We start from the raw sequence: 25,226 nt of genomic DNA, 5'->3' as shown, positions 1-25,226 counted from the left end.
GGGGCGCGGGGAGATGACGCGCGCAGGGGGCGGGCGCGGCGGTTGCCAGGCAGCGGGACGCGGGCCCGCAGGCGGCCGCGCTGGCAGGGCCGAGGCGGCGCGGTCCGAGGCGTCTGTGGCAACCAGGAGTCCAGCGGGGGATCGAGCGGGGTGGGCTCTGCACCGAGGATCGAGAGAGGTCGGCAGCAGCTCGGTAGCAGGGATCGAGTGGGGTTGGCAAGGCTGTGGGGTGGAGTGGGGTCACGTGGGGTGGGCAGGGCTGCGGGCTGGGATTGAGGGTGTACAAGGGTTGTTGCGGGGGCGGGCGGGGGTCTGCCGTGGGACGCTGTGGGGTGGGTGAGGCTGTGGGGCGAGATCCAGTGTGGTGATCAGGCTCGTGCAGTGGGACCGAGCGAAGCGGGACGGGCTGTAGGGCAGAGATGGAGTGGGGTGAGGTGGGGTGGGCTGTGCCCTGAGCAGGTGAGGAGTGGGCTTGACCTGTCAGGGTGAGTGCAGGCAGGGATGGAGGACACAGTGTGGCAGGTGCCCAGCATGCTGGCAGGATCGTTTAAGTCCCACCAGTGATGGGCTCCCAGAAGGCTGAAACAGGGAGCTGTGCTTTTGGTCCAGGTGTCCCAAAAGCAGACGAGTCCTTGAGGAAAAATACTCTTTAATCCCTCAAATGTCAGGCAGATGCACCCCTCATTGCGTCTCCTGTGCCACTACATGCAGCCCAAGTGTTTGGCTAACAACTGCCTGTGCTCCTTAACTGCTGTTTTGGACAACCCAGTCAAGGAGATGGGCAGCTGCAGGCGGCACTGTGGCTTACCCTGCTGTAGCTCCAGTGAAAGTGTAGATTAATGAACACCTTTCATGCTGAATCATTACCGTCTGGGTTGATGAGTAGCATGAGATGTTTCTGAAGGGCTGGTTACAAAACCTTCTAGTGTAGACCTGTTGACTGGCCTCAAGTGTCAGTTCCCAAGATCTGTAGTACATCTTTTTGTATTGTAAAATATTATTGTATCCAAATGCAATTTTCCATTCTTGAATTTTGTGACGTGATAATGACTATGTAAATTATGCTAAATCATGTTTGGCATCTGTTTTATAGGTATATCCTTAATGCGTACAAGAGCTGAGAGAAGCTCAAGTAATTGCTGTCTTCCTTTAGTCCTTTTCAGGACATTTTGTATATATTAAGAGGGCCATATTGAAACAAGAGGCTGGTTCCATATCTGCCATGCTTAGGGTGGAGATAATCTTAAGCTCTGTTCACAGTTCTCAAGCAGGAGAATAAGTCAAAAGCATGATGGTCAGTAGGATCTTGCTCCTTTTCAATGTGAAAACCATACAAACATTAATGAAAACTAAGAGTTTAAAGAATTCTTTATTTTAAGAGAAACAAATGAAGACAAGGAATCACATTAAAAGATGATATTTCTCAATGCATTCTTCTGTTTAGAAAAAAATATTGTCTGCCTTTTTGTTTTTTAAAGATCACTGCTGAGAAAAATGACAGCTGGATCTGTCTCAGTTCCTCAGGTCATACCACTTCGAATCCCTCTTCCAGGGAAAGCTAAACATGAAATAGACACAAATACCCTTGTAGAAATAAAATCAGGTATGAATAAGAGCTTTGACTCTATGTAAAACCTTTTCTTGTGTGTTGACTTGAAACTTGTAACCTCTATACTTTTGTTTGCGTTTCCTTTATTATTTTTAGGAGTGTCCACTTCCTTAAGGAACTTATAAAAGTAACCAATTGCTGTTACAATGTTTTAATACAAAACCAATGCACAGATACCTTATGAACAGAAATATTCCTTATTATGAAATTATGTTTGTTTAGTAACTTGTTTTTAATGGGAGGAACGGTGTCGGTGCCAAACAGTCATTTATGGAACTGCTTTATTTTGTTTGTGAGAAAAGTCAACAGTAGTGAGGAGTTTGAAGTGTACAGCTTATTTTTCACAGGTTGAACACAGATTGGCTAATTGCTCTATGTGTGTCTTTCAGATACACCTGAGGTCTCTATTTATTACACTTTAGATGGAAGTAAACCAAAACTCATAAGGAAACCTGGCTGTGGAGAACACAACACTTTCAAGTATAAGGGTCCTATCACATTACCAGTTGGGAAAATAATGGTCAAGGCACTTGCAGTTACGAAGTAGGTATCTTGTTTTATTTCAGTCATATTTTGGCAAGGTACGAATATCCCAGTCATGGCTTGGAGCCATGTTGTTTAAAGCACTGCATACCTCATGAATGAGAGATGCCTCTTTCCCCACTAGATGGTCTTCATGGGTTGCACTTTCTCAAAATGCTTTTTATTTGTGTCCTGGTTTTGGCTGGGATAGACTTGATTTTCTTCCTAGTAGCTGATACAGGGCTATGGTTTGGGTTTACAGGGAAAAGAATGTTAATAACAGAAGGATGAGGCCTTTTCTGCTTCTCTCCCTGCCCTGCCAGCAAGTGGGCTGCGAGTGTACAAGGAGCTGGGAGCGAGCATGGCCAGGACAGCTGTCTTGAAGTAGCCACAGGGCTATTCCATACCACAGAACATCATGCCCCAGTATATAAACTGGGGGGACTGGGGCAGGAGGGGCAGATCACTCCTTTGGCATCAGTTTGTGGGTGATGAGCAACTGCACTGGGCATCACTTGGATTTGGTTTGGTTTTCCCTTGGTTTTTATTTTGCTCTCTCTCATATTTCTATTCATTACCCTTCTCATTCCTTCTCCTTATATGTATTATTATTGTTATATATTATTAATGCTGTTATTGTTGTATTTTATTTCATTTTAGTTGTTAAACTGTTTTTATCTCAACCCACAAGTTTTACTTCTCTTCCTTCCACACCAGTTCTCCCCATCACACTGCAGGAAGGTGAGGGGAGTGAATGGGCAGCTGTGTACTGCTTAGTTGCTGGCTGGGGTTAAACCACATCAATCCATTAAGTGTTGGATTACACAAAAAGTTCCACTTAAACATAAGAAAAAATTATTTCACTGTTCAGGTGAGGGAGCCCTGGCACAGGCTGCCCAGAGGGGTTGTGGAGGCTCCTTCCTTGGAGGTCTTCAAGACCCGGCTGCACATGTTCCTATGCGACCTGATCTAGGTGACCCTGCTTCTGCAGGGGGGGGTTGGACTAGATGATCTCTAAAGGTCCCTTCCAACCCCTACCATTCTATGATTCTTTGATTCTCTCTCAGATGTTTGTCTCCTGGGCTGTGGACACAGGCCAATGATCCAGAGAGGCTGTGGGTGAGACGTTAGTAAAATATACTATACTTTGAGCTCGTCCTTTTGAGCATGATGATGATGAGAAATGCCAGAGGAACTAGTATGGTGTTTTTGGGGGTCATTCAGTGATTCAGCAGTTTTACAGAACCTGGTCTTCCCAGGAGTTCTCTTAGTTTCTCACAAACAAGCACAGAACACTAAGCCTCATGGCTCAGGTACAACATTGTATGCACAAGGATAAAGTAAAAATACAATACATAGAAAGAAAAATGGATTTTGCTGCACAGCCACAGACTTTCTCCAAACTAACTTCATGCTTAGACAGAGGACACTTGAATTCACTGTCTGTAGCCTGCTGCATTCTCTTTTATTTACAAGGAACAGAATCTTCCACTCCGGTTGGGGATTTGTGCTTGTTGTTCTCTGCTATTAGCATCTGCAGGTAGTCTTTGTATCTGCACTGGAATATAACAATGTTATATTCCCTGCACAGGGAAATGCATAACAGGCCTATATGTATTTTCTGATGTCACTACCTAGTTTAACACTTGTTTCCAGTATGTTTTGGGGGGTTTTTAAGATGTTTTCAGATGTACTAAATAGATATTACAGAGTGACAATAAATCCTAAATTAATGGTTTGGACACTTACAACAACTTCAGTGTCACTGTTGCAATTTAATACATAGTAGAAAATGACAATTGTTTTATCAAATAAGTAGTGTGCTACCTGCTGTTTGACTAGGAAAATGAATATGGCTTTAGGAATGGAAGAAAAGTCTTCCTCTCTATTTTCTGCAACGCTGGCAAACACTAATTACCCCAGAAAGCAGACACAGGGGTATCAAGAGTTTTACATGTAAAAAATGTTGCAGGGTTAAAGTATTCATATATTTTATTGTTAATTTCGTATCATACACTTTTTAAACTAAAAAAGCAAAAGAAACAAAAAAAGCCCCAAACCCAAAACAAAGCAGTAGTTCCTGATAGTATTGCCCAGGATTATACTTCTCAACTGAAATATCGTGTCCAGTTCTGGGCCCCTCAGTTCAAGAAGGACAGGGAACTGCTGGAGAGAGTTCAGCACAGGGCTACAGAGATGATGGAGTGGAGCATCTCCCCTCTGATGAAAGGCTGAGGGAGCTGGGGCTCTTCAGCTTGGAGGAGTCTGAGGGGTGACTTCATTAATGTTTACAAATACGTAAAGGGTGGGTGTCAGGAGGATGGAGCCAGGCTGTTCTCAGTGATGGCCAGTGATAGGACAAGGGACAAAGGGTACAAGCTGGAGCAAGAGGTTCCAAAGAAACATAAGGAAAAACTTATTCCCTGTTCAGGTGAGGGAGCACTGGCACAGGCTGCCCAGATGGGTTGTGGAGTCTCCTCTGGAGACATTCAAACCCCACCTGGACAAGTTCCTGTGTGACCTACTGTAGGTGGTCCTGCTCTGGCAGAGGAGTTGGACTGGATGATCTTTCGAGGTCCCTTCCAACCCTTAAGATTGTTGGATTCTGTGAAATAATGACTTGCAAGCTTGGAAGACATGTTCCAACAAATGGGCCATAATTATCAATGATTTACTTATTGCTGCCCATGGGTTTGTGGCATGTATATAGCTTTGTGAACATTGATTTTCAGGGACTGCAGGGAGAGTACAGTTGTAACAAAGATGTTTCTGGTAGAATACAAACAACCAAACATGCTCTTCTCTGTTGAAGATGATGACAAGAATCTCCTAAAAGAGTTCAGCACACAGGTTAGTTTTATCATCTGTAACTCCTTATGTGAGTATAAATATTTTAAGTATGATATTACCTAGAGATTAAATCTTGACTGTCTATACTTTTACTATATTTTCTTTCTGTGTTTGCCCGTCTTTGCTGTCTTGATCCTTTTTGTATTATTAAAATTTCAAGGAGACACATTATTTTTTTTCTTTTTTTCACTGGTCTTTTATGACTAATTCAGGTCAAATGTTTAAAAAATGCATGTAGAATTTAATATTTTCAAATACTTTTTCCTGCTTCTGCAGGGGTGTTGGACTAGATGATCTCTAAAGGTCCCTTCCAACCCCTACCATTCTATGATTCTGTGAATGCTTGCATCAAAAATACCTTCACCATGCACTTTTAAAAATCATAACAAATAAGTATAGCAAGAGAAGATTAAAGCAAAACCCCAAATTTAATTTGACATTAAAATCAAGTTACTTTTTAGGAAAGAGAAGGTGGAACATTTACTACAAAACTAAAGAAGAATGGAGTAAACATGGCAGTCAAGCCTGCCTGGAGCGAAGCACCCCAAGATTTTCAAGGTATAATACTGCTTCCTGAGAACTGAAATAGACTTCTGTCTTAGCTGAAAATAGTGTAAAGTTTTTCTATTGTATCACTGGTACAATATGTGTAATTTTAAAGCCATCTCAGAAGACAGAAGATCCTTTAGGAACTCCAATTTTGATTGCTTGACACTGCAAAGAGAGAATAAAAATTACATTCCATACATTTCACATTACCTCTTAAGAACATACTAAAAGGTCGTTAATTTCTCAGCAACATGAGAAAGCCCCTTCTATATTTCAGTTTGTGCCAGAAAATGCTGTCAAATTGATGGGACTGCAAATCCTTTATAGAGTTCTTTACTGATGTTTGCTTGCAGTGAGGTTCCAAAATAAATATATAAGGTAGAAATGAAAGCTTGACCTAGATTTTCTCTACAGATAAAGCCTGTTATCCCATGGTAACAACAATGGGACTGTTTAAGAGCACAGAATCATATTAATGTTTACTCATTTATTTACTCTTAGGAGCTGGGGGGTTTTTTTGAGCATGCAGGAAGGAGGAAAACCCTTAATAGAGGAAAAGTACAAAAGTGAGATCTTGCAGAGAGGTTTTGCTCTAGTTTAATTTCCTATAATTTCATGCAGTTTGTTTGAACCCAAAGTCTGGATGTCAAATACATTTTTAAATATGCTTAGCCATTGAAATATAAAGGAGTATGTAATATTCATGTTAAGATGTATGTTAACTGCATGAAGTGAAAGACAGTGGAATAACAGGATTGCCATTTTAGGCTTGGGAACAGAAAGAAAGACTGCTCACAGGTCCCTGCAGGGACCACAGCTCTTTGCCAGTCAGTTGGAAACAAGAGAGTACAAAGAGGAATCTGTCTCAGCCCTACCAACAGAGTCATTACAGGTAAGCAAAGGGCTATTGAGGAAAATTGCCAATCACAACTGATATGAAGATGTGAAGATTTGTAATCTTTCTCATATTATCTCTCAGAAATCAATGCCTTTGGCTATATTATACAATACTAATTTAAATGTACTGGCAATAATACACTGGAATAGGAATGCCCAAAGCAGTACACAGTTTTCAGGAAGGACAAAAACAAGCGAAGCAAATTAACAATGCCTGCATTCCTACTAATTCTCTTCTAATACATTACTTGAATCGGCATTTAGCAAATACTTATTGCTAAATGTTGTCAAGTTGATGTTTAAAACTTAGTATTAAGTAATGCTGTCTTGGAAGTAAACAGCAAAACATTGATTTCATTTTATTGGAAGAAGCTGTAGGGTGTGTATGATAATAGAGCTAAGGGGAGAGTCAAGGGTAGCAGATATTCCTTAAAGCAATGCATTGCAGTGCAGTTTGTCTCAAATATCATCTTTAGCTGATTTTGCTACTCTTATATGCATTTTGCAAAGATTTGCTTACTAAGGCTAAAAAGTTACCTCTATTCCAGTTTGCTAGTTCTTCTGCAATGACTAGCAGGAAAAGCTTAGCAAGCACACAGGTGGCAAGGATCCAGAGGGAAACAGATTTCCTCAAGTAAGTGACTTCTCCTTTTAACATAGTTGTCTTTGGAAAGTAACTGAACAATTGCCTTTGCAGCCAAGTTGATAATACTGTGAGGCTCTATAAAAATAGGGAAAGCAAAGACAGTCTCATAACTGGAGAAAATGATCTAGGCATGGTGTTGAAAAGTCTTTCTCTATACACAGTTATCAACTATCTTATCCTAACACCTGTAGGATCAGAGGAAAAGCTGTCTTTTACAATTAGAGCGTAGCCCTCGCTGCTGAAGGTGAAAATTCCTCACTGGAATAGTCTCACCAAATGTTAGTGCTTTATCAGTATTGAAAGTGTTATGTGATCTATGTCAGTGGCAACTGAAGAGCTCTCTACCTTGCAAATCTGTTTATAGAGTCCAGAATGTCATTACTGTAGACACTGGGGCATATGGACCAGCACAGCTTGGAAGCCACAACTAAGAAATCAGTGGCCTAAGTCCTGTCACAACAGGTTCCAGATTAATCATTACTAAGCAGCAGTACAATAACAAAACAAGCTCAGCCATCTTACTCTTTTCAGATGTGCACACTGTTCTGCACCTCGCCTGTCTGACCCGTTGGCTCACTTCTGTCAGGAATGTGGATCTCCTATCCCACCTGTGCCAGTACATCGCTTCCCAGCCCCTGAAGGAGCACAGGTCAGCAAAACATCATAACAATCATCACATCCTCTTTGGAGAGACCAGCTTTCCCCATGAATTACACATTCCATGCTGGCAAAACCATTATTTAGTCACACTTTCTTTTGGGATACTTTTTTCAGATGTTTTATTTTGCTCAATACCTTTAGCAGTGGACCTGCTGTAATTTTTAAACGATGGGCAAAATTAGCTATAGACTGCTTCAAGTGCTATATGTTTTCATAAGGGTACCAATGAAAAAGTAAATGGTGTTTTATTCACTTGTGCCAGGAAACTCCACCAAATTCAGACTCCTCCTCATCCTACAACAACCACCCCTACTATGTAGGAGCTACATATGTATCTTATTGCTGTGCTAACATGTGCAATTACTTAGTATAGTGACTAATGCCAATCTCATAGCTGTAGAAGATCCATCTAATATGCCTGAAGCCTTAAATGGTGGCATGTGTGGGTATATGAAAGAATAACAAGTTTTTATAATGATGCCTGGAACTATTTTCTCTAAGCTCTCCTCAAGAGATAATAACCTGATCTATCAAGTCAATGTGTACTTTTGTTTCCTTTGTCATCAGAAAGATGTCTTGTCTGGGGCAATGCTGAAGTTTCAAGTGATGACTGAAAATATTCACCACCTGTTTAGATTAGGGTTCATAATTAAGAGGATTTCAACTACATGCATAAATTTGTAGTGTCATTTAAACTTTAATGAAAATTAACTTAGCACCTTTCTGTCATATTTTTTATAAGTCACTAATGCATCCTCTGTCCAGTTGTCTTCATATTTTTTGGTTTAAGAATCAGTATCAGCATTTGTTGCTGTCAGTTGCTGTTTCCAGTGACTTTGCTGCCGATGCAGACTCTTACCAGGAAAATACTGAAAATCTCATCATAACTTTAATGGTCTCATTATGCTCCTTAACATGCTGTCGTGTGTTTTTCCCTCAGATGGCACCTTGTCTTGAATGCAGACATCTTGTGCCAATTAATACACCTGCTTGCATTGTATGTGAGTCACCAATAGCTCCACAGCTGCAGCCTCAAACCAGCATCTGCATGAAGGTAACTGAGAATAAATATAACAAAATAGCAATTTACCTCCTGGCATGCATTTTTCCAACTTATTACTTCATTATAAATATTTCCATCCAAGTTGTGTTTATGTACTTACGTTATGACAACTTTTAAGAGTTAGTAGAATTAAAACCACCTTGAATATAAATCATTATTAAAGGTAAACCACATAAGCTGAGGAAGGCATGCTGAAGAGCACATAATGTAGCAGTGTGGATGACAGGAATGTATCCATTTGTGTTCATACAAAGATTTTGTTGCATACGAAGATCTGGAGGTACTGATGCTAGATCTCCTGAGGGAGATCATATATTCTTTAACCATATATTTTTTTTAAGAAAGTCACAAAGATATATAGATTTGTGATTTGTAATGACCAGGCAACATGGCCTAACTACTCTGAAGCCCACCGCACAGAGCTGAAGGATGTCCTCTGTCTGCAGAGATGAATAACCACAGTACTTTGTAAGAGCAGGTACTCTTATTATTGCTGTTCAAAGTTTTCAAATACCCTATGAAATATTCTTTCTCTATTTAAAAGGGCAAAGTAATTTGTCAGGCATGTGGCACAGGAAATCCTCTTCACCACAAACACTGTGTGACTTGTGAAAGCAAACTACTGGAAATACAGATGGTAAGAACTTCTTGTAGCCCTCAATTAATGGAATTAATAGAGTGATAGTGTAACATTCTTTTCCTTTGGAAAACTTGGTGTCATAGCCCCGTGTGCCTCTTACAAAGCAGAGAATCCCTTCCCTGTGCTATACTTAAGCCCAGAACTCCCACAGACGCTCCATTACAAAGGCTGAGCTAAATATCAGGATATTGTGTACCTTATTGCTGCTGTGGAAGCTCAGAATGCTCTTAGAAAAAAGTGTCCTCTTGTCTCCAAGGGAATCTTGTTTGCGTTCAGATTATTTTCCGTTGCAATACATCAGGGATCGAATTCTCATTTATTTCAATTACACTGTGAAAAAGTATGCTTTTACATTATTTTTTTATCTCTATTTGCTGCTTCCCCTACATGCATACAGCTACTGTGCTTGTATTTGCCTGTGACTCTGCACAGAGGTGAGAAAAGCAACAATAAATTTCCCCTCTAAAAATGTTGTCTGTTTCAACTCCCCGTGTAGCTTGCTCGTTTGGCTCCTGAGAATAATTTGACTTCCACTTCAGAAGACAAAAGTCTTGTATGAAAATCTTATGGTACTTCTCCAGGTTGTGATAAATACAGAAATTAGAGAAGAATAATGATTTGCAAATTAAAATGTTCTGATTATATTGGCAGCACCCAGAGCTCTAAAACTGTCAGTAACTAGAGGCAAAGGTCTCTTGTATAGTCTCTGAGCTGTCATTGCAAAGTGAAGTTCAGTAGGAATCTGTACTGTATTACCTTAGACAAACATATGTTTAACTGCTTTGCTGAATGTAGATGTTAATGCATAGCTGGATAGTTAGTTAGGCATATGGCTTGAATGGTGAGACTTGTAGTAGCTAAGAAAGTTAAATGCTTATTGAATTATAGTGGTAATTAGAAATTTTACTAATAATAGCACTTAATTAGCTATAACAATAGTAATTACTGCATAATTAATACTTAGTAATAATGCTGATATTACTGTTAATGGTCATTAATAATTTATATTTAGGATAGTGCTCATTTAGAGCTTTAGACATTTTTTTTAGGCTTGTGTTTATGAAAACTTTATTTTCCAAACTAAATCCCCAAGTTACATAATTCAAATTTCAGTGCAGGCCACGGAGGAGAACAGGGGTATTTTGTGCTTGCTTATTTGCTGTTGTGGTGTCTGGAATCAAAATCGTTTTCCTTGGGGTCTGTTCCTTATTCATATTCCTGACTTGCAGAGAAAATAACCTGCATAAGCCCTGAGGTAAAAACCTAACAAAACATATTAATACCTATTTGTCCCAGCCTAAGATCTACAATTAACTTCTAGAAGTATCAGATGAAAAAAGTCTCTTTTCTTTTAGATACTCATAGAAGTTAATTGTGGTAGGAATGCTGGGTAATATATAACTTGTATGGGGTAAAAGGGTGCAAAAAATATTTGTGTAACAAATATCAAACTGAGAGAAAACTCAATATTGGACACACTCTTGCTGCCATACTACTACAAAGAAAGGTACAAAGAAACATAGCTGTTGTATTTTGGATTTGAAAATGTAAGTTTATCACCAAAAAAAACTCCCTCTTCAGGTGGTAAGAAATGTATCCATCAGGCCATATTAATAAATGCTCAATGTTAAAGAACATGACTGAGAAGGAATGGTTTTTTTTTTTCCATTCAGTTCTGCTAAAAGTATTTTAAAAAGAATGAATTTCACGTTTTACTGTAGTTTTGTGATGAAAAAAACCTACAGGTTAGGTTCAAGTAAGTCTGTACTTACTCTAACATGAAATAATTCTTTTAGGATTAGTACTACTTTATGTTATCAAAGTAGCTTGCTTTCCTCTTTCACCTTATGTGGCTTATGAACTTTTCTTCATAACAAGTGTTTTCTTCCTAATGTTTGTTTTGTTTTATTAGCCCATGTTTGAAGGACAAGCCCCCTCACCTTACCACAACCAGCAAAGGAGGACAGTTTTGTGTTCAAAATGCAATCATGTTAACCAATGTGATGCCCGTTTCTGTGAGTGGTGTGGAGCCAAGGCACGTGCTCTCAGTGTTTGTGTAAACAAATCTGGTTTTACTCATCTGTGACCTGCAGCAATTTCAAAGTTGTCTTTGCAAAACTCTTGTCAGTTAGTACACAACTTATTATTATAAAAATATGTAGTGCACACAGAATTACATAAAGAAAAATGAAAGGCTTAGATGAGACTGAGGGGGGATCTCATTAATATTTACAAATATCTAAATGGTGGGTGTCAGGAGGTTGGGGCATCCCTTTTTTTTATGATATCTAGCAACAGGACAAGGGGTAATGGGATGAAGCTGGAACACAAAAAGTTCCACTTAAATATAAGGAAAAACTATTTCACTGTGAGGGTGAGGGAGCACTGGCACAGGCTGCCCAGGGAGGGTGTGGAGTCTCCTTCCTTGGAGGTCTTCAAGACCTGCCTGGACATGTTCCTATGTGACCTGATCTAGGTGACTCTTCTTCTGCAGGGGGGTTGGACTAGATGATCTCTAAAGGTCCCTTTCAACCCTCCCATTCTATGAATCTATGACATCCTGACCCCACATCAGTTGGTGACATAAGCATCTAGAGATATAAACAAATTACCATGGGCCAATGAGCATCAGCTGAAATCCAATAGCCATATACTCTGCCAAAGAAACTTATCCATCAAAGGCTAAAGTACAGGCTAATCTAATGCGAGTTCTCCCACGTCTCCTGTGGGACATGATAATTTATATGGGCAATTACCAGAGATGGGCTGACACATGCAATTTTCTTTGGCTGAAGGCCTCATTAACTTGAGTAAAGACAAGTACTTTACTGCTGCTCAGTAGAGCTCTTGCATGGTACAACAAATGTAAATTATTTCCCCTGACATATATTTTTACAGGTATAGTGTTTCGATCTAAGATCACACTCAAGGAGAATTCTTTTTTTTTTTTTTCCTGTGACATGAATATATATCAAATTTGAAAACTCACCTGTGTGCACACGTAACCATTGGTCCTGTACTGTACCAGGGACTCAGGGGGATCATGGTGGTGTTAGAATTGAACTGGAAATAATTGCAGTCGATATTCACGATCACAGCACCAGAGTAGTAACTACAGGGCTTTGACATAGAAAATAAGTATTTTTTAAAGTATATCTTTACAAAAAACAATATACCATAATGCTAGATCTGTCTGTAAAAAACCAAACTTTGCCTCCATAGCATAGTTCTGAGATGTCTGAAGGTTTACTCTTTTGCATCTATCAGTGTGTTAGCAATCTGGTATATGCTTAATATTTCTAATGTAACAGTTTTAGGTAGTGTTACTTTACTTCCTTTTACCTCCTGCCACTGCTCTTATTGTTCCTGAACTGTGCATTATATGTTTCTGTAGTAACAAGTATTTCACTGAACTTTCCAGCCTGGACCTCCTCCATCCTACTTTACTTGTTTCAAGTGTGGTACAAGCAACCATCCATACGCTCGCTTCTGTGGGTCCTGTGGCATCTACATAGAGCCCAAATCCCAGATGGCTTCTCAGAACGATGTTCTCATGAATACTGGGAACTCCCTGGAATTTTCTGAGGTAACACACACAATACAACAAAGCCAGGTCTGAACATGACTAAAAGGCTTCACTCACTGCATAGGTATAGATCAGTACAGCTCCATTTGTTTCCTCTTTCAGACAATGTTGAAGTCTGTGAGCATGCTGAGGGCAAAACTGAGTGTATGCTTATCCTGAGAGCTGCTTTCTTCTAAAAAGTAGTCTTGGCCAAAGACCTGCATCCAGCCTTGTTCTAAATAACAAAGAAACTTGCAAAAGTCCTACCTCATTAAGTTACTTTTATGTTATTTCTTGGGGATTGCTTGTGTCCTGCTAACACAAGGTATTCTTTCATGCATATGTAACACTGTTTTTAAAACTCCCTTTTCAGAAAGACCATAATACTTAGCAAGGCCAGCTTTTATCCTACAAAGGCATACATGTCATTTTGCTGGCAGCCATGAAGAGTTTTGCTTTTGCTTGAACATTCGTGATGAGTTGTATCATTGTTACAGACTGGTAATTAAAATCAAGACTTGTTAATGATTCTTCCTGATAGCTATTCCATTCCTTTACAATTTTCTGTACTGTTACAGTTAATTTCAGCTTCTAAGCCATTGAATTAGATGTAATTATATTACTTACACTTTTCCTTCCCCTCCCCCCAGGCTAAACAACTTCAAGCTCAAGTCGCCTGTCAGCTGCTTCCTATTTCCTTGTGCAAATCCAAGGCAGAACTAAAAGAAACAGAAGATAAAGGAACCCAAACCATTGGACTTTTTTACCCATCAAGCAAACTATTGGAAAAGAAGAAGCTTGAGCTGGTATCACAAAGGGAAAAGCTGGAAAAGATGAGTGATCATAAGCCTCTCCTGACAGCCATTAGTCCTGGAAAAGGTTAGAATCATAGAATCACTTCAGTTGGAAAAGACCGTTAATATTATCAAGTCTAACCACTAAAGGATATTTGATTTTATGTTTTATAAACAAAGCTGCAATGTATGACCTTTTTATTGAAAAGACTATTATCTATGGAATGTGCCATCAGTAGGACACTGATTTACATCTTTACAAGTCCATCTTCCCACCAGTCACTTGTAAATGTATAGAACTCAATCACTGATCTCCATCAATAGCTAAAAGAAAGCCTATCAGTAATATAGAAATTTTAGTTACTGATCTTTATGCACCCTTACTAATTTGTTATTCCTTCAGTTTCCTCAGATCCTGACAGATCAGGTCCTATATTTGAATTGGAAACCACTGAACAACCTCACCTCTCAGCACTCTCCTTGCAGTGAGAAGTTCAGTTACAACTGTGATGGCACCTGGTGGGAGTACTCTTAAACAAAACTGAGACACAAGGGATCATAGCTCTTGAAAAAAAAATGGAGACTTGTCTATGTGAAAAACTTGTTTGTGGCATAACTTATAGAAAGTTTCAGAAGCAAAGAAAACTTAACTAGAGAAAGAAATTCTTAACAAGATTACAAAAACTAGGGTTGGTAGAAACCCTTGAGAGCTCTTGTAGGCCCCATCTTCCATCCCCCTCTAAAGGCATCAGTACACCTACATCACTCCTTGCAGACTACTGTATCAGTACTGCAGACAATTTTGTTTTGTGATCCCTGGTTTGTTCTTTGTGGAATCACTTGATTGTTTGCTGACATTAAAAATGTTACAATTTTTAGAGATTTTAGTTTTATTACTGTGGAAAAGCCTTGACTTCAGCTTTCTGGGTCACAAACTCTTGAAGACAATCCATTGGTATTAATTAGGGATGTTATACATGGCCCAATTTGCAAAATTGTCTTTAAGCTTGCAGGGCAGTCCAGCTGTGCACTCCAGAGAATAAGTTAATTTTAAATCACTACAGACTCGAGCCATAATTTGAAGGAGCAGTTACTTTTTTTGATCTGCTTTCCCATTTCTAGGTCTTTTCTATAATCAGAAGGTCAACCTCTCGGGCTGTTTTCAGGCTGTGTTATTTATCTATTGGATAGAAGAAGTCACTAATGAATGTTAGAAATTCCTGTTTTGACTCTGTGTGTAAATATTCAGATGATGCACTGATTCTGTGGGAAATCTGTTTTCCTACTCCCTTGCTCTGAAATGTGGCATGTTCTCTTAGACATCACTGTTGGAAATACACCGCTTGACTCAGCATGTCAGGGAGCTCAGTTTAGTCAGAGATAATAAAGGGTTGGCCCATGAAAGCGCTGAGATGAAAAAAAGTACACTGAACCTTCATATATCTCTGTCAGAAGTACAGCTCTTGACTTGTGAGAACTCTTTTCACTGCGAAAGGTTAGGGAGAAATTCTGAACCGCTCTTGAAACATGTTCATTTCTACCCATTTAGCAGAGGTTGAAGTTGCACTGTGTAATGTATTCTTTGTTAGACTCTGCCAAGGACCGAGCAACATATTTCATTTCATAAATCAATAAACAACAGTTACGGTCAGGTCTTTTATGCTGTTCCCTTTCTTTAATGCTGAGCTGTGTACCTAGCTTAAAACTACATGTGTCAACAACACCATATACTATCACCCAGGAAAATTTTGTTTATCTATGCCAAATATGTCCATTATTTCTTCAATTTGAATAGTATATTAAAAGTTTTAAATATGAGGGTTAAATAACTTTTGGGAGTTTTATGATGTCTTGACCATGTCAGCCATTAACTAAACTTCTTCTCTTTTGTGAAGACTGGAAAAACCACTAATCCTCTAATGTGCACTGTATTTCTTTTTCTTTTTTTTTCCTGCTGTACTTTCAGACTGTTTTGAACAGGAGCCAAGTCATTTACCATGTCAACTTTATAAAGAAGCTTCCCCTTTTCTACACTGAAAGCATGAATTTAAACATTCCATCAGTGCTGCCAAAACCATTTTAGATATAATAAAATATCAAACATGCAAGAATATGTTCCTGGCCACCTAGATTTTTTGAAATAAAATCTGGGGATCTAGGCTAGTTATGAACCAGCTTCTTACAAACGATACTGACTTGTCTGGAGGGATCATTCACCAAATAGTGGTCTAGATTAGACTTTTTAACTACTGGTTTTAACTTGGTTTCACTTGTGAGACCACAGCAGGGAACAATTTATGTTGTGCTGTGTATCCTTCCTTTTATATTCCTTTAAAGCTGCTTATCACATAAGACTGGTTATTTTAGTTTGCCATATTTTCTAGAGTTTTCCAAGCACAAAAATCCTTGTGCACTTGCCTTCCCTTGCAAAAGTCAGAGCAGCACTTCTCTTCTGACAGCTTCTTTTCACTTGTTATTAGCTTTACTTAAGATGAAGTCTAAGTTAAACGAGCTCACCAAGCCTACACAATTTATTTACAACAAAATAATTCATACTCTGTATTTTACAAAAGTGTGCCACAAAATAAAACTCACTCAAGAATGAGAACAAGTCTTTTTGTTTCTTTCTCTTATGACAACAGAATGTTGCTTCAGAAATACTTGAACAGGAGTTGCAAAAACTGAAAATAGATGAGTTTTTAATCCAGGTGCATTCAGCTCCTCATGGTTCATGTCCTGTACTTGCATAAAAGAATGCTGACTCTCCCAGAGATACTGACAGGCAGAAGAACAGGAATGCTTAAGCTTTTAATACAGTCTCCCATATAAAATTGAAAGGCATTTATTTGGGGAATAATTTACACAGACAGAATGCTGTATAGGCTGAGTTACCATGTCTGCAGTTTTCAGATTTGGTTTATTGTTACCTGTCATTGCTCTCAAGTCAAGTGAAAATCTGTTCAATAATGTACAATTGCTTAGTTGTAATATTGTACTTTAAAAAAAGAAAAGGGAATTACCTGGAAGAGTGTGAGATTGTACTTCACACAGGGGTAGTTTCAATTCCAAAGTATAATTCTCAGGAGTGATTTTGATGTGAATAGAGGTGCCCTAAAAATGTATTATAACCTATGGATAAGACAGTATGTCTTTTTTTGGGTGGGGGTATAACTTGCTTCTCATTTTCTTAATCAGATGAGTTTTCTAAAGATAAAATATTTTTTCCCTCGGTGAAATTATGCTAGTTATTTTAATCTTCCAGTCCATGAGGAGAAGAAATGTTAATCTCCTGTTTAACTATCTTTGATCAGGTTACTGGAGAAAACAGCTGGACCATGTCTGCGCTCACCTTAGAAGCTATTCTCAGAACAACCTTGAATTCAGAGCACTGATAGGAGAACCCCGAATGGGAAAGGTAGGAGGGAGCTTGTGAGCAATATCTTTGTATGCAGCCTCAGAAAGAATATTGTGGCTGCTAGATAAACACTGGGAAAATAAATGTCTCACTTTTCTTTAGTCATTGACCTGTTTATGTGTATGTGATTTGTCTTGTTTTGTTGTTTCTTTTTTTGCTCAGTCTTTTACTGAAGGATTTTTTTCTTCCTTCATTCCTATGGCAGTTTCCACCCTTCTTTCACCTCACAGCTATAAGTGATAGAAGCAAGAAAGGCCTTGCTGAGTTGCTTTTATAGTATCCCACCACAGGCAGCCATGAAAAAGGAGAGATCATGGTCATCTATGTAGTTGGTCAGTTAAATAAGCCCTGCTAGAAATGGAATTTAGGTGATATCCTTGTCTGTGATCCTGGCTGGAATATACCAGCAGATAGCAGCAATTCTCTTTGGCTAAATAGACTACTTCTAGGGCAAGCTATACTAGTATTACAGGCACAGCGGAGATGTAGTCTTCAGGATGTCACCAAACTGTATTAAAATTATTAAAGAAGGTGAAAACTGGAGGTTCTTCCAAAAGTCACAGAAGATAGGGCTGCTATGACTGAGAGATCATTTAGTCCATGTCCTGATGGAGGATCAACTCTGTCTAAACTGTTGCTGACAGATGTTTTTCTTGAAGTTTTTGAAACTCGGCAACAATGGAGATTTCACAATTGCCCCAGGCAGTCCATTTCTGCACTTAATTATCATTGCTGTTCAGCTGCAGTACTGTATTGCTTTCTTTGGCTGCCCTGATGGATTAAGGAGTTGCATCTCCTCACACTATTCCCTAGATGCTGCCAGCACAACTGCTTGTAGCAATGTCCTCTGGGCTGGAACGCTGATTGACCCAGGCTAAAAATAGCTCTGGAGACAAAAAAGGGCATCAGTGCGTTGTCAGGGAGCAGCTGGAAGTAGGATGCACGGCAGAAGTAGGGTTGTGAAGTCCTTGGACTGGCTTAGCAGCTGGGGAAGATTTTTCCAAGTGTCTGACTTAAGTCTCCCTTGTCACAGTTCAAGCTCACTACTTCTTAGCTTGCCCTGACTCATGTGACACACCAGTCAAAAACCCCCTAATTTATCACACAAAAACAAGTACAGAAAAGTTTGTGAATACTGGGGGTCAGAAAGTGAATTGTCATTTGGCAGATTACGCTTTTGGGAGGTATGACATTCCATCAGATACTTTGCATCTGAATTCTAGACCCACTGAGACCTACTGGGAATACCAATATGTTCAGAAGCCAAATATAAGACAAATATAAGATATCTGCTTGGTGGAGGTGAGGTATATGTCCATTGCAATTTGTTTCCTTTGCTAAAGGATTCAAAAGGATGTGCCTGTAAAGTATATAAATTGCCTAGAGAAGGCTATTCCTGCTGCATCTTGGCCTTTTGTCATCCTGTTTTCTTGAAACCACTGCCCCTGAAAGCAATACAAGTAATTTAAAGTAGATACCAACTAACTAGGTGGAATGCTGCTTTTCCAGTTTTCAAGTGGATTAGAATTATAATCAAACCTTACCTCAAAATTCTTAACCTGATACAACATAGGCATGTCAGCTTCATCCCACTTCTTTATAATCCGCCATGTCCTCATTTTTTTATAACTTCAGTGGTCTCCTTGCCATCAGTAGTGCCTCAATGAAGTGATATAGAAAGATGCCCAAGATTTGCTTAGAGATTGTGTTTCTACAGACCAGTACAACTGAAGCAGCAACCAGTTCTCCTGGAGTAGGGAGTCCTGAGACCAACACAGCCTTTCATGCAGCTGCAAAATCTAGGTGGAGAATGCACTTTTATGAAATGTAGCATCATTACATCTTTTGGATAATTTATCATTTGAGTCAGCCTGATACTTGGCAGTTCCTCAAAACATCTCCTGCCCCCCTTGCTCAGTTAGATGGGAAAGTGTTGGTACAATATCACAAGCAGGCAGAGGCCATCGTGTGATTTTTCTGTATGGGCTCCACAATAAACATCATCAGCACGACATTTCTAGTTGTGTCTATGTACTTTTTTTGTAAGTGGTGCTAATGGCTGCTCTTTCCCTCTAGATTAATTCTGCCACTATCCATGAGGATGACTATGAAGTCACTATCACATTGAATTATGCTCTTGCTATTAATAAGGTCAGTTTGGGGATAAGGTCTGTTGTCAGGCAGCTGGTCTGAAGTTGTTACTAGACCAGTCACTGTAACACTGATATATTTTAAAGATGGGGCTAAACAAGAAATTCTTTTGTTCAGAGTGTGTTAAGTCATCACTTCAGAGAAAGGGATCTTTTTTCTGTTAGATTGGCTGAACAGGTATCTTTATCTGGTTAAGCAACATAACCATGAAGTCTGGCTATAATCTTTAATTTTATTAGTTTGATATTAATATTAACATTCTTCTTTCAGCTGATGTTGTTTGATGTTTCTAGTACCCTTTAGCTCTTGATCTTAGAGCCTCCTTTTTGTCAGTCTGCATACTGTGATCTTAAGAAACAGGCTTAGAATTTGGAGATATCATTTGCCAGAGGTCCTGTTCTACCGTATTCAAACACTGGAAATCTCTACCTCCAGAACTACCATGTTCAAAAAAACAGCCACATATTTGTTTCCAAAGATGACAATCTACTGTTTCAAAGATCCAAAATGCAAACTGTGTATCTCATGTAGAATCTTACCAAACTTCCCTTGCCATGTGGTGCCTGAAAAGGTGTATCATGTTATTTCACAAGTGAGGAGTTAATCAGGTGTCCCAAGTGGTGAACACACTTTCACTCAGATTAAAATCTTGATTTCATGAAGTAAGGTTATGTCACTTTTCCTTTTAAAAAAAGTAGCTAAATAAATCAAAACTAATACCTAATACAAGGTTTAGACAAGAAAAGCTACATTTTGCCTCACAGATCAATTACATATAACAATGTCTTGTGCTAATTTGAGTCTGATATTAAAAGCCTATATATTTTTTCACATGCAGCACCATTTTTTGTGCTCCTAAGATTATAACAGCATTACATTATAATCTAATTAACTGCCTGTGTTTGATGATTCTACAGGATATTCATAGTAATAAACCAGTGAAGTTCAACAATCATTACCTGAATGCTGTAACAGAAGTCCAAGATGGACAGGGTGGCAGTCAGACTGGTGAGAGGTTTTTTTTACCCCCTCCTCTTTACAATAGACCATAAATATAGTAATCAAGAATACAGATGTAGTGCTTGAAAGGTTAGACACTGAAACAGGCAAGCTAATATACTAGCACATTCTGCACCTACTTAGTTGATCTTTAAGTCTCAAAATTTGGCTGAGTTGAGGCTTAGGCAACGTACTGGTTCTGTCAAAAGCTCATGGGAATATTTCATCCCTAGAGGACAGCTGAAGAGGCCAGTAAACTGGAGCCACAGCTCATAGCAGTGTTTTTCCTATAGCAATAAAACCTTAAGACACTTTGTATATTCTTTACAATAGGACACATACATGTCAATATTGTCTCTAATTTTGACCTGTACCTGGGAGTTCAGCTCTGGCACTTTTAGCAAAGGTAAGAACTGATGAAATACATGAATTCTAGACCTAGTTTTCAGAGATGCATATCCCAACAGTGTCAGTAACAGCTCAGCATTTTAAGCATCTCATATTGGACTTAGGATTTTGTTAAATCAACCCTCTGTAAAGTCAGCATTAGATTTCAGAAGCTGCTATAGTGTCATCTGGCATACTTCAATTCATAGTTTAATTCAAACTTACATTAAGTTTTATCCACTTTGTGCTTCCAGGCAAGAGACAGCCACAGCACTAGAAGCTGGTTCTTTTGAGGGTCAATAAAGTGAATGGAATGCACTCCAGTAGCATCAGCTTACATACCACATAATTTCCTTATCAACCCTCCTGCAAATTGGAAGATTAGGTCTCTTAAAAATAATGGACATATATAAAAACTAAGACTAGAGGACCTTGAGCAGATATGCATTTGTGAGCCAAATAGCACTGAAAAAGTGTAAGGGTTTTGATCAAAACAATTCATGAATCCGAGTCAAGCCTGTTGAACAGCTGCAGCCATTTAAAGAAAGACTCAACCCCTCCAAACTCCACATTTCATTGAACCATCATTTCAAACTAGCAAGTTTTTAGGACTGCCTTAGTGTAAACCTTTTGTTAAAACCAGTCTGATCTGCAACAAAAATTTCATCACTTTCTCTTGTAGAAAACTGATAAATTTTGCTTTGATTTCAACACAAAATAAAATATTTTTGTGGATAAATTATTTCCAGATCTCTCCCCAGGTTCTCGTTGGGATACTGACATTGCCTTGAATTAACACTCGTTTCCCTTTCTGCTAGGCAAAGATGATGATAATCTTTTCCATTCAAGAGGCAAAATAAAAAGAACAAAGTCAAGAACACTTGCAGAAAAAGAAGATAAGCTCTTTGTATGTATATACTGCCAGTACAGGAAAAACTACATACAGAGCAGGACTAATATGAAAGAGGGCATCTAATGGTAAAAATAGAAAGCTTTTAACACTGACTGGGGGCAAGGGAAGGGGACAAAGTCTAACTTAATACTAAACATGAATGTTGGTAACTGCCATTTATCACAGAACTGGAAATAACTAAACTTTGTTCCTACCAAGGGCTTAATTAGATTGTTGCTCTCATTTTTGGACTCATTCTGTTTTATTGATACAGCATTAGGCCTAAAGGCTGCTGCAGACTGGTTTTGTTACAGGTTTTTCTGAGAAGCAACATCAGCTGGAGGCGTTAGCATCTTCCCTTGACCGTACTACTTAGTTTGACTCTGTAAGGCCTAGCCTTGCCTGTGCTAGAACTTCTGTTCATACAGATTGTCAACCAGACAGGAGATGATCTACGCAACAAGCTTTTAAGTCAACTCAGTTCTCCCATCAAGCTGAGAGACACAACTGAGGGCTAGTTTAATGTAGAAGCAAAGGTTTACTTCTACTAGAGACCAAATATCCTCAAAGCACTGCCTACTAAATGGATTGTCAGTAATGGCATGCAAATTCTCAGAACCTTAATCTGAGCTCAGACCAGTCTGACACTCAAGAGGTGGCAGAAGATACAGAGCGTTGTGACGTGAGTCCAGAGATAAAAATGCTTGAACAAGTGATTGGGCTTTCAAATGGGGAGGGGAAGGAAGTGGAAGGCTGGGAAGAAGTAAAAGGAAAAGGTTTTAGGTTTTGTTGTTTTTAAGATTTAGTAAACTAACTTCTGTAAGGCAAAACATACTCATTTTTTAAATGAAGTACTTCTACAAGTTCTTGAAGCTTCTAGCTTTAATCCTATAGCACAGAACTTGTGCCCATGTTTAATTTTATTCTGGTGAGCAGATCTTTGTGCAGTCCTGGAGAGCTGCATTGGTGTAAAGCTAACCGTTTACTGAATCAAAACCTCCATAGTGAGCTACTTGCCTGAGTTATCTAACACTTGCCCAGATTTGGAAAGACATTCCCCAAAGAAGGGTCACAGAGTAATACCTAGGCTCAGATACACTGCATTCATTTCACACCTTTGGTCAAAGGCCCGCCTCCTTGTATTTCACTGTGTGAAATGTTACTGGCTGTCTTCTGTGTTTCCACAGCCAGAGTCCAGACAACTACTGGATGAACTGGGTCCAAATGGGAAAGGAAGAATCACCTTGATAGAACACTTGCTCAGTGAAGTAAGTTACTGCTTGATGAAGTTTCCTTTTCCAACTCTTTTTACTCCATGAATATTAACCTGGTATGCAACTTCAGTTTTAAGCTTAAGAGGTAACATCCTTGCAATACAACTGACTGTCTTCAGACTGAAAGAGCATTTTAGAGAAGAAACAACCATTTACATTTATTAATGTTTTCCTCAAATTTCTATTTGTCCAGTGCATAAGGCACTTTCCTATGAGTCTGTGAAGGCCATATAGAAAAAAAATCACAAGCAGGTTCACCTCCATCAGGTCACACATGAACATGTCCAGGCAGGTTTTGAAAACCTCCAGAGGAGCCTCCACACCCTCCCTGGGCAGCCTGTGCCAGGGCTCCCTCACCTGAACAGGGAAGAAGTTGTTCCTCATGTTCAAGTGGAACGTCCTGTGTTCCGGCTCGTGCCTGATACCCCTTGTCCTGTCGCTGTGCACTGAAGAACAAACACTGTCTCCATCCCCTTGACACCAACCCTTTAGGTAATTGTGTTTATAAGGTCCCCCCTCAGTCTTCTCTAGTTAAACAGTCCCAAGTCTCTCAACATTTCTTGTAACAGAGATGCTCCAGTTCCATCATCATCTTTGGTAGCCCTCCACTGGACTCTTTCTAGAAGTTCCCTGTCTCAAACTGGAGAGCCCAAAACTGGGCACAGTACTTGAGATGAAGCCTCACCAAGGCAGAGCAGAAGAGGAAAATAACTTCCCTTGACTTACTACACTCTTCTTAATGCACTCCAGATTGCCATTGGCCTTCTTGGCTACAAAGTCACAAGAAAAATATAATAATTGTATAGTTTAGGGTCAAGTCCTCTGTACAGCAAAGCAAACATAACCTCTGCCTTTTTCCTGTGTGGCAAAGTGCATCTCAACTGTAGGATCGTCTGACTGCTGTTGTTATATACATTACTCTGGCTTTGAGCTAAGAGAAAGTACATTTTCAGAAGATGCAATACCACACAATTTTATTTGAACGCTTCTCTGTCTTGAGCATAAAGTCCATTTGCCAACTTAAACTGGCATGCTATTAAAGCAAGGTGGAAGCTGAAGACTCTTTATGGCTTTTATAGCTCACCTTCCTTCTCCTGTGCATTTCAGGGAGCTGACCCAAACTGCATCAATGACGAGAACCAACCTGCTCTCACAGTTGCTGTCCTTAACAAACATGTGGATGCAATCGCGGTGCTCGTGCAGAAAGGTGCTAACATTGACCAGCAGTCAGGACTGTAAGTCCGCACTGATTAATGTGCCACCTCTCCTCCACAAATCAGTAGTCGAGAAGCTCCTTTAAAAGCCAAACTTTAAAAAACAACCTGCAGCTGAGGAACAGCTTTAAATAGTTCTCCTAATTTTTGCTAGGAAAGCTGCTGTTCTGTTCAACTCCTTCCCCCACTCCTCTCAAATCAATACAATAAACCATACCAAAGCCTGCCCAAACAAAAACGTCACTGTATATTCTAGTATATTCTATATCCTCATATTAACTTTCCTTAGTTTAATTTGCTAGACCACTTCTCTACATACCAGGACAGTTTCCTTTAGGTCACAAGTACATTGCTCATTCCTCCTTTGCAGGCACAGCAACACTGCTCTCCATGAGGCAGTTCTGCTTGGATTGGAAGGAAAGGAGTGCATCCAAGTCCTATTAGGGTAAGTGCTGTAGCTGAGCCCCTATCTCAGCTACAGGTCACCCACAGTCTACTTGCACAGACCTTAGTTGGCAACACCGGAGGACCAGAGCCTGCCCGAGGCTCAGCACACTTATCTCACAGTGCTGTCCCTGCAGGAAAAGGCATCTAGAAACTCCGAACTGACTGCACATCAGCATTTACCTAGAAGCCATTTCATTAATCCCAGTAACTTGGAATCAATTGAAGTAGCTTAAAACAATCTGTTCTTTATTTACAGCTGCAATGCAAGCATAGAAAAAAAGAATGCAGAAGGGCAATCGGCATACGATTTGGCTCTTTCAGCTGGAAAGAATGAAGTTATCTCATTGTTTGCAAGTAAGCTTGGACAGGGAACGCTGGGCAAACTTACAAAACCCAAGAACATTGGTCTTGCCAGTATGTGACTGCAGCCACCTTTTTCTCCCCAAGATGGAGCTGGAGGTTCTCTGAGCCTGGCAGCACCTAAGAGCATGCATCCCATACTGTCTGCAGACTTCATAGCCCTGCACCATCAGCTTGGTCCCTTTAACAGCCAAATAGTTTGTACAAGATTCCTTCGTTCCTTCCCAGCACAATTATTCACTGACTGCACTCTGTTCTGAGAGACTTCTTTTCCTTTTCAACCTTGTGCAAA

At 39.6% G+C, this 25,226-nt stretch overlaps 1 protein-coding gene across 1 annotated transcript; it reads left to right on the top strand.

Moving 5' to 3' along the window:
• Nucleotides 1-95: 95 nt before the first annotated feature.
• Nucleotides 96-25,226, top strand: DZANK1 (double zinc ribbon and ankyrin repeat domains 1). The gene is made up of 21 exons (XM_061990046.1): nt 96-178; nt 1,479-1,603; nt 2,032-2,152; nt 4,864-4,981; nt 5,443-5,539; nt 6,298-6,422; nt 6,976-7,061; nt 7,605-7,722; nt 8,674-8,787; nt 9,341-9,433; nt 11,349-11,471; nt 12,858-13,022; nt 13,652-13,880; nt 17,107-17,210; nt 19,287-19,361; nt 20,279-20,369; nt 21,566-21,654; nt 22,827-22,907; nt 24,021-24,148; nt 24,498-24,572; nt 24,831-25,226. The coding sequence occupies exons 2-21, from the start codon at nt 1,495-1,497 to the stop codon at nt 24,994-24,996; spliced, it is 2,307 nt and encodes a 768-aa protein (XP_061846030.1). The 5' UTR covers nt 96-178; nt 1,479-1,494; the 3' UTR covers nt 24,997-25,226.

Source organism: Colius striatus, chromosome 2, assembly GCF_028858725.1.
Source record: "Colius striatus isolate bColStr4 chromosome 2, bColStr4.1.hap1, whole genome shotgun sequence".
Taxonomy (NCBI): Eukaryota; Metazoa; Chordata; class Aves; order Coliiformes; family Coliidae; genus Colius; species Colius striatus.
Note: the sequence above shows the minus strand (reverse complement) of the source record. Positions and strands in the feature narration are given on the sequence as shown.

Bases quoted from the DNA above. Each gene is read 5' to 3' on its own strand.
- DZANK1 (XM_061990046.1), top strand. From the start codon at position 1,495: ATGACAGCTGGATCTGTCTCAGTTCCTCAGGTCATACCACTTCGAATC. The intron at 17,211-19,286 runs GTAGGAGGGAGC...CTTTCCCTCTAG, and splicing joins GAGAACCCCGAATGGGAAAG to ATTAATTCTGCCACTATCCA. The intron at 24,149-24,497 runs GTAAGTCCGCAC...CCTCCTTTGCAG, and splicing joins ATTGACCAGCAGTCAGGACT to GCACAGCAACACTGCTCTCC.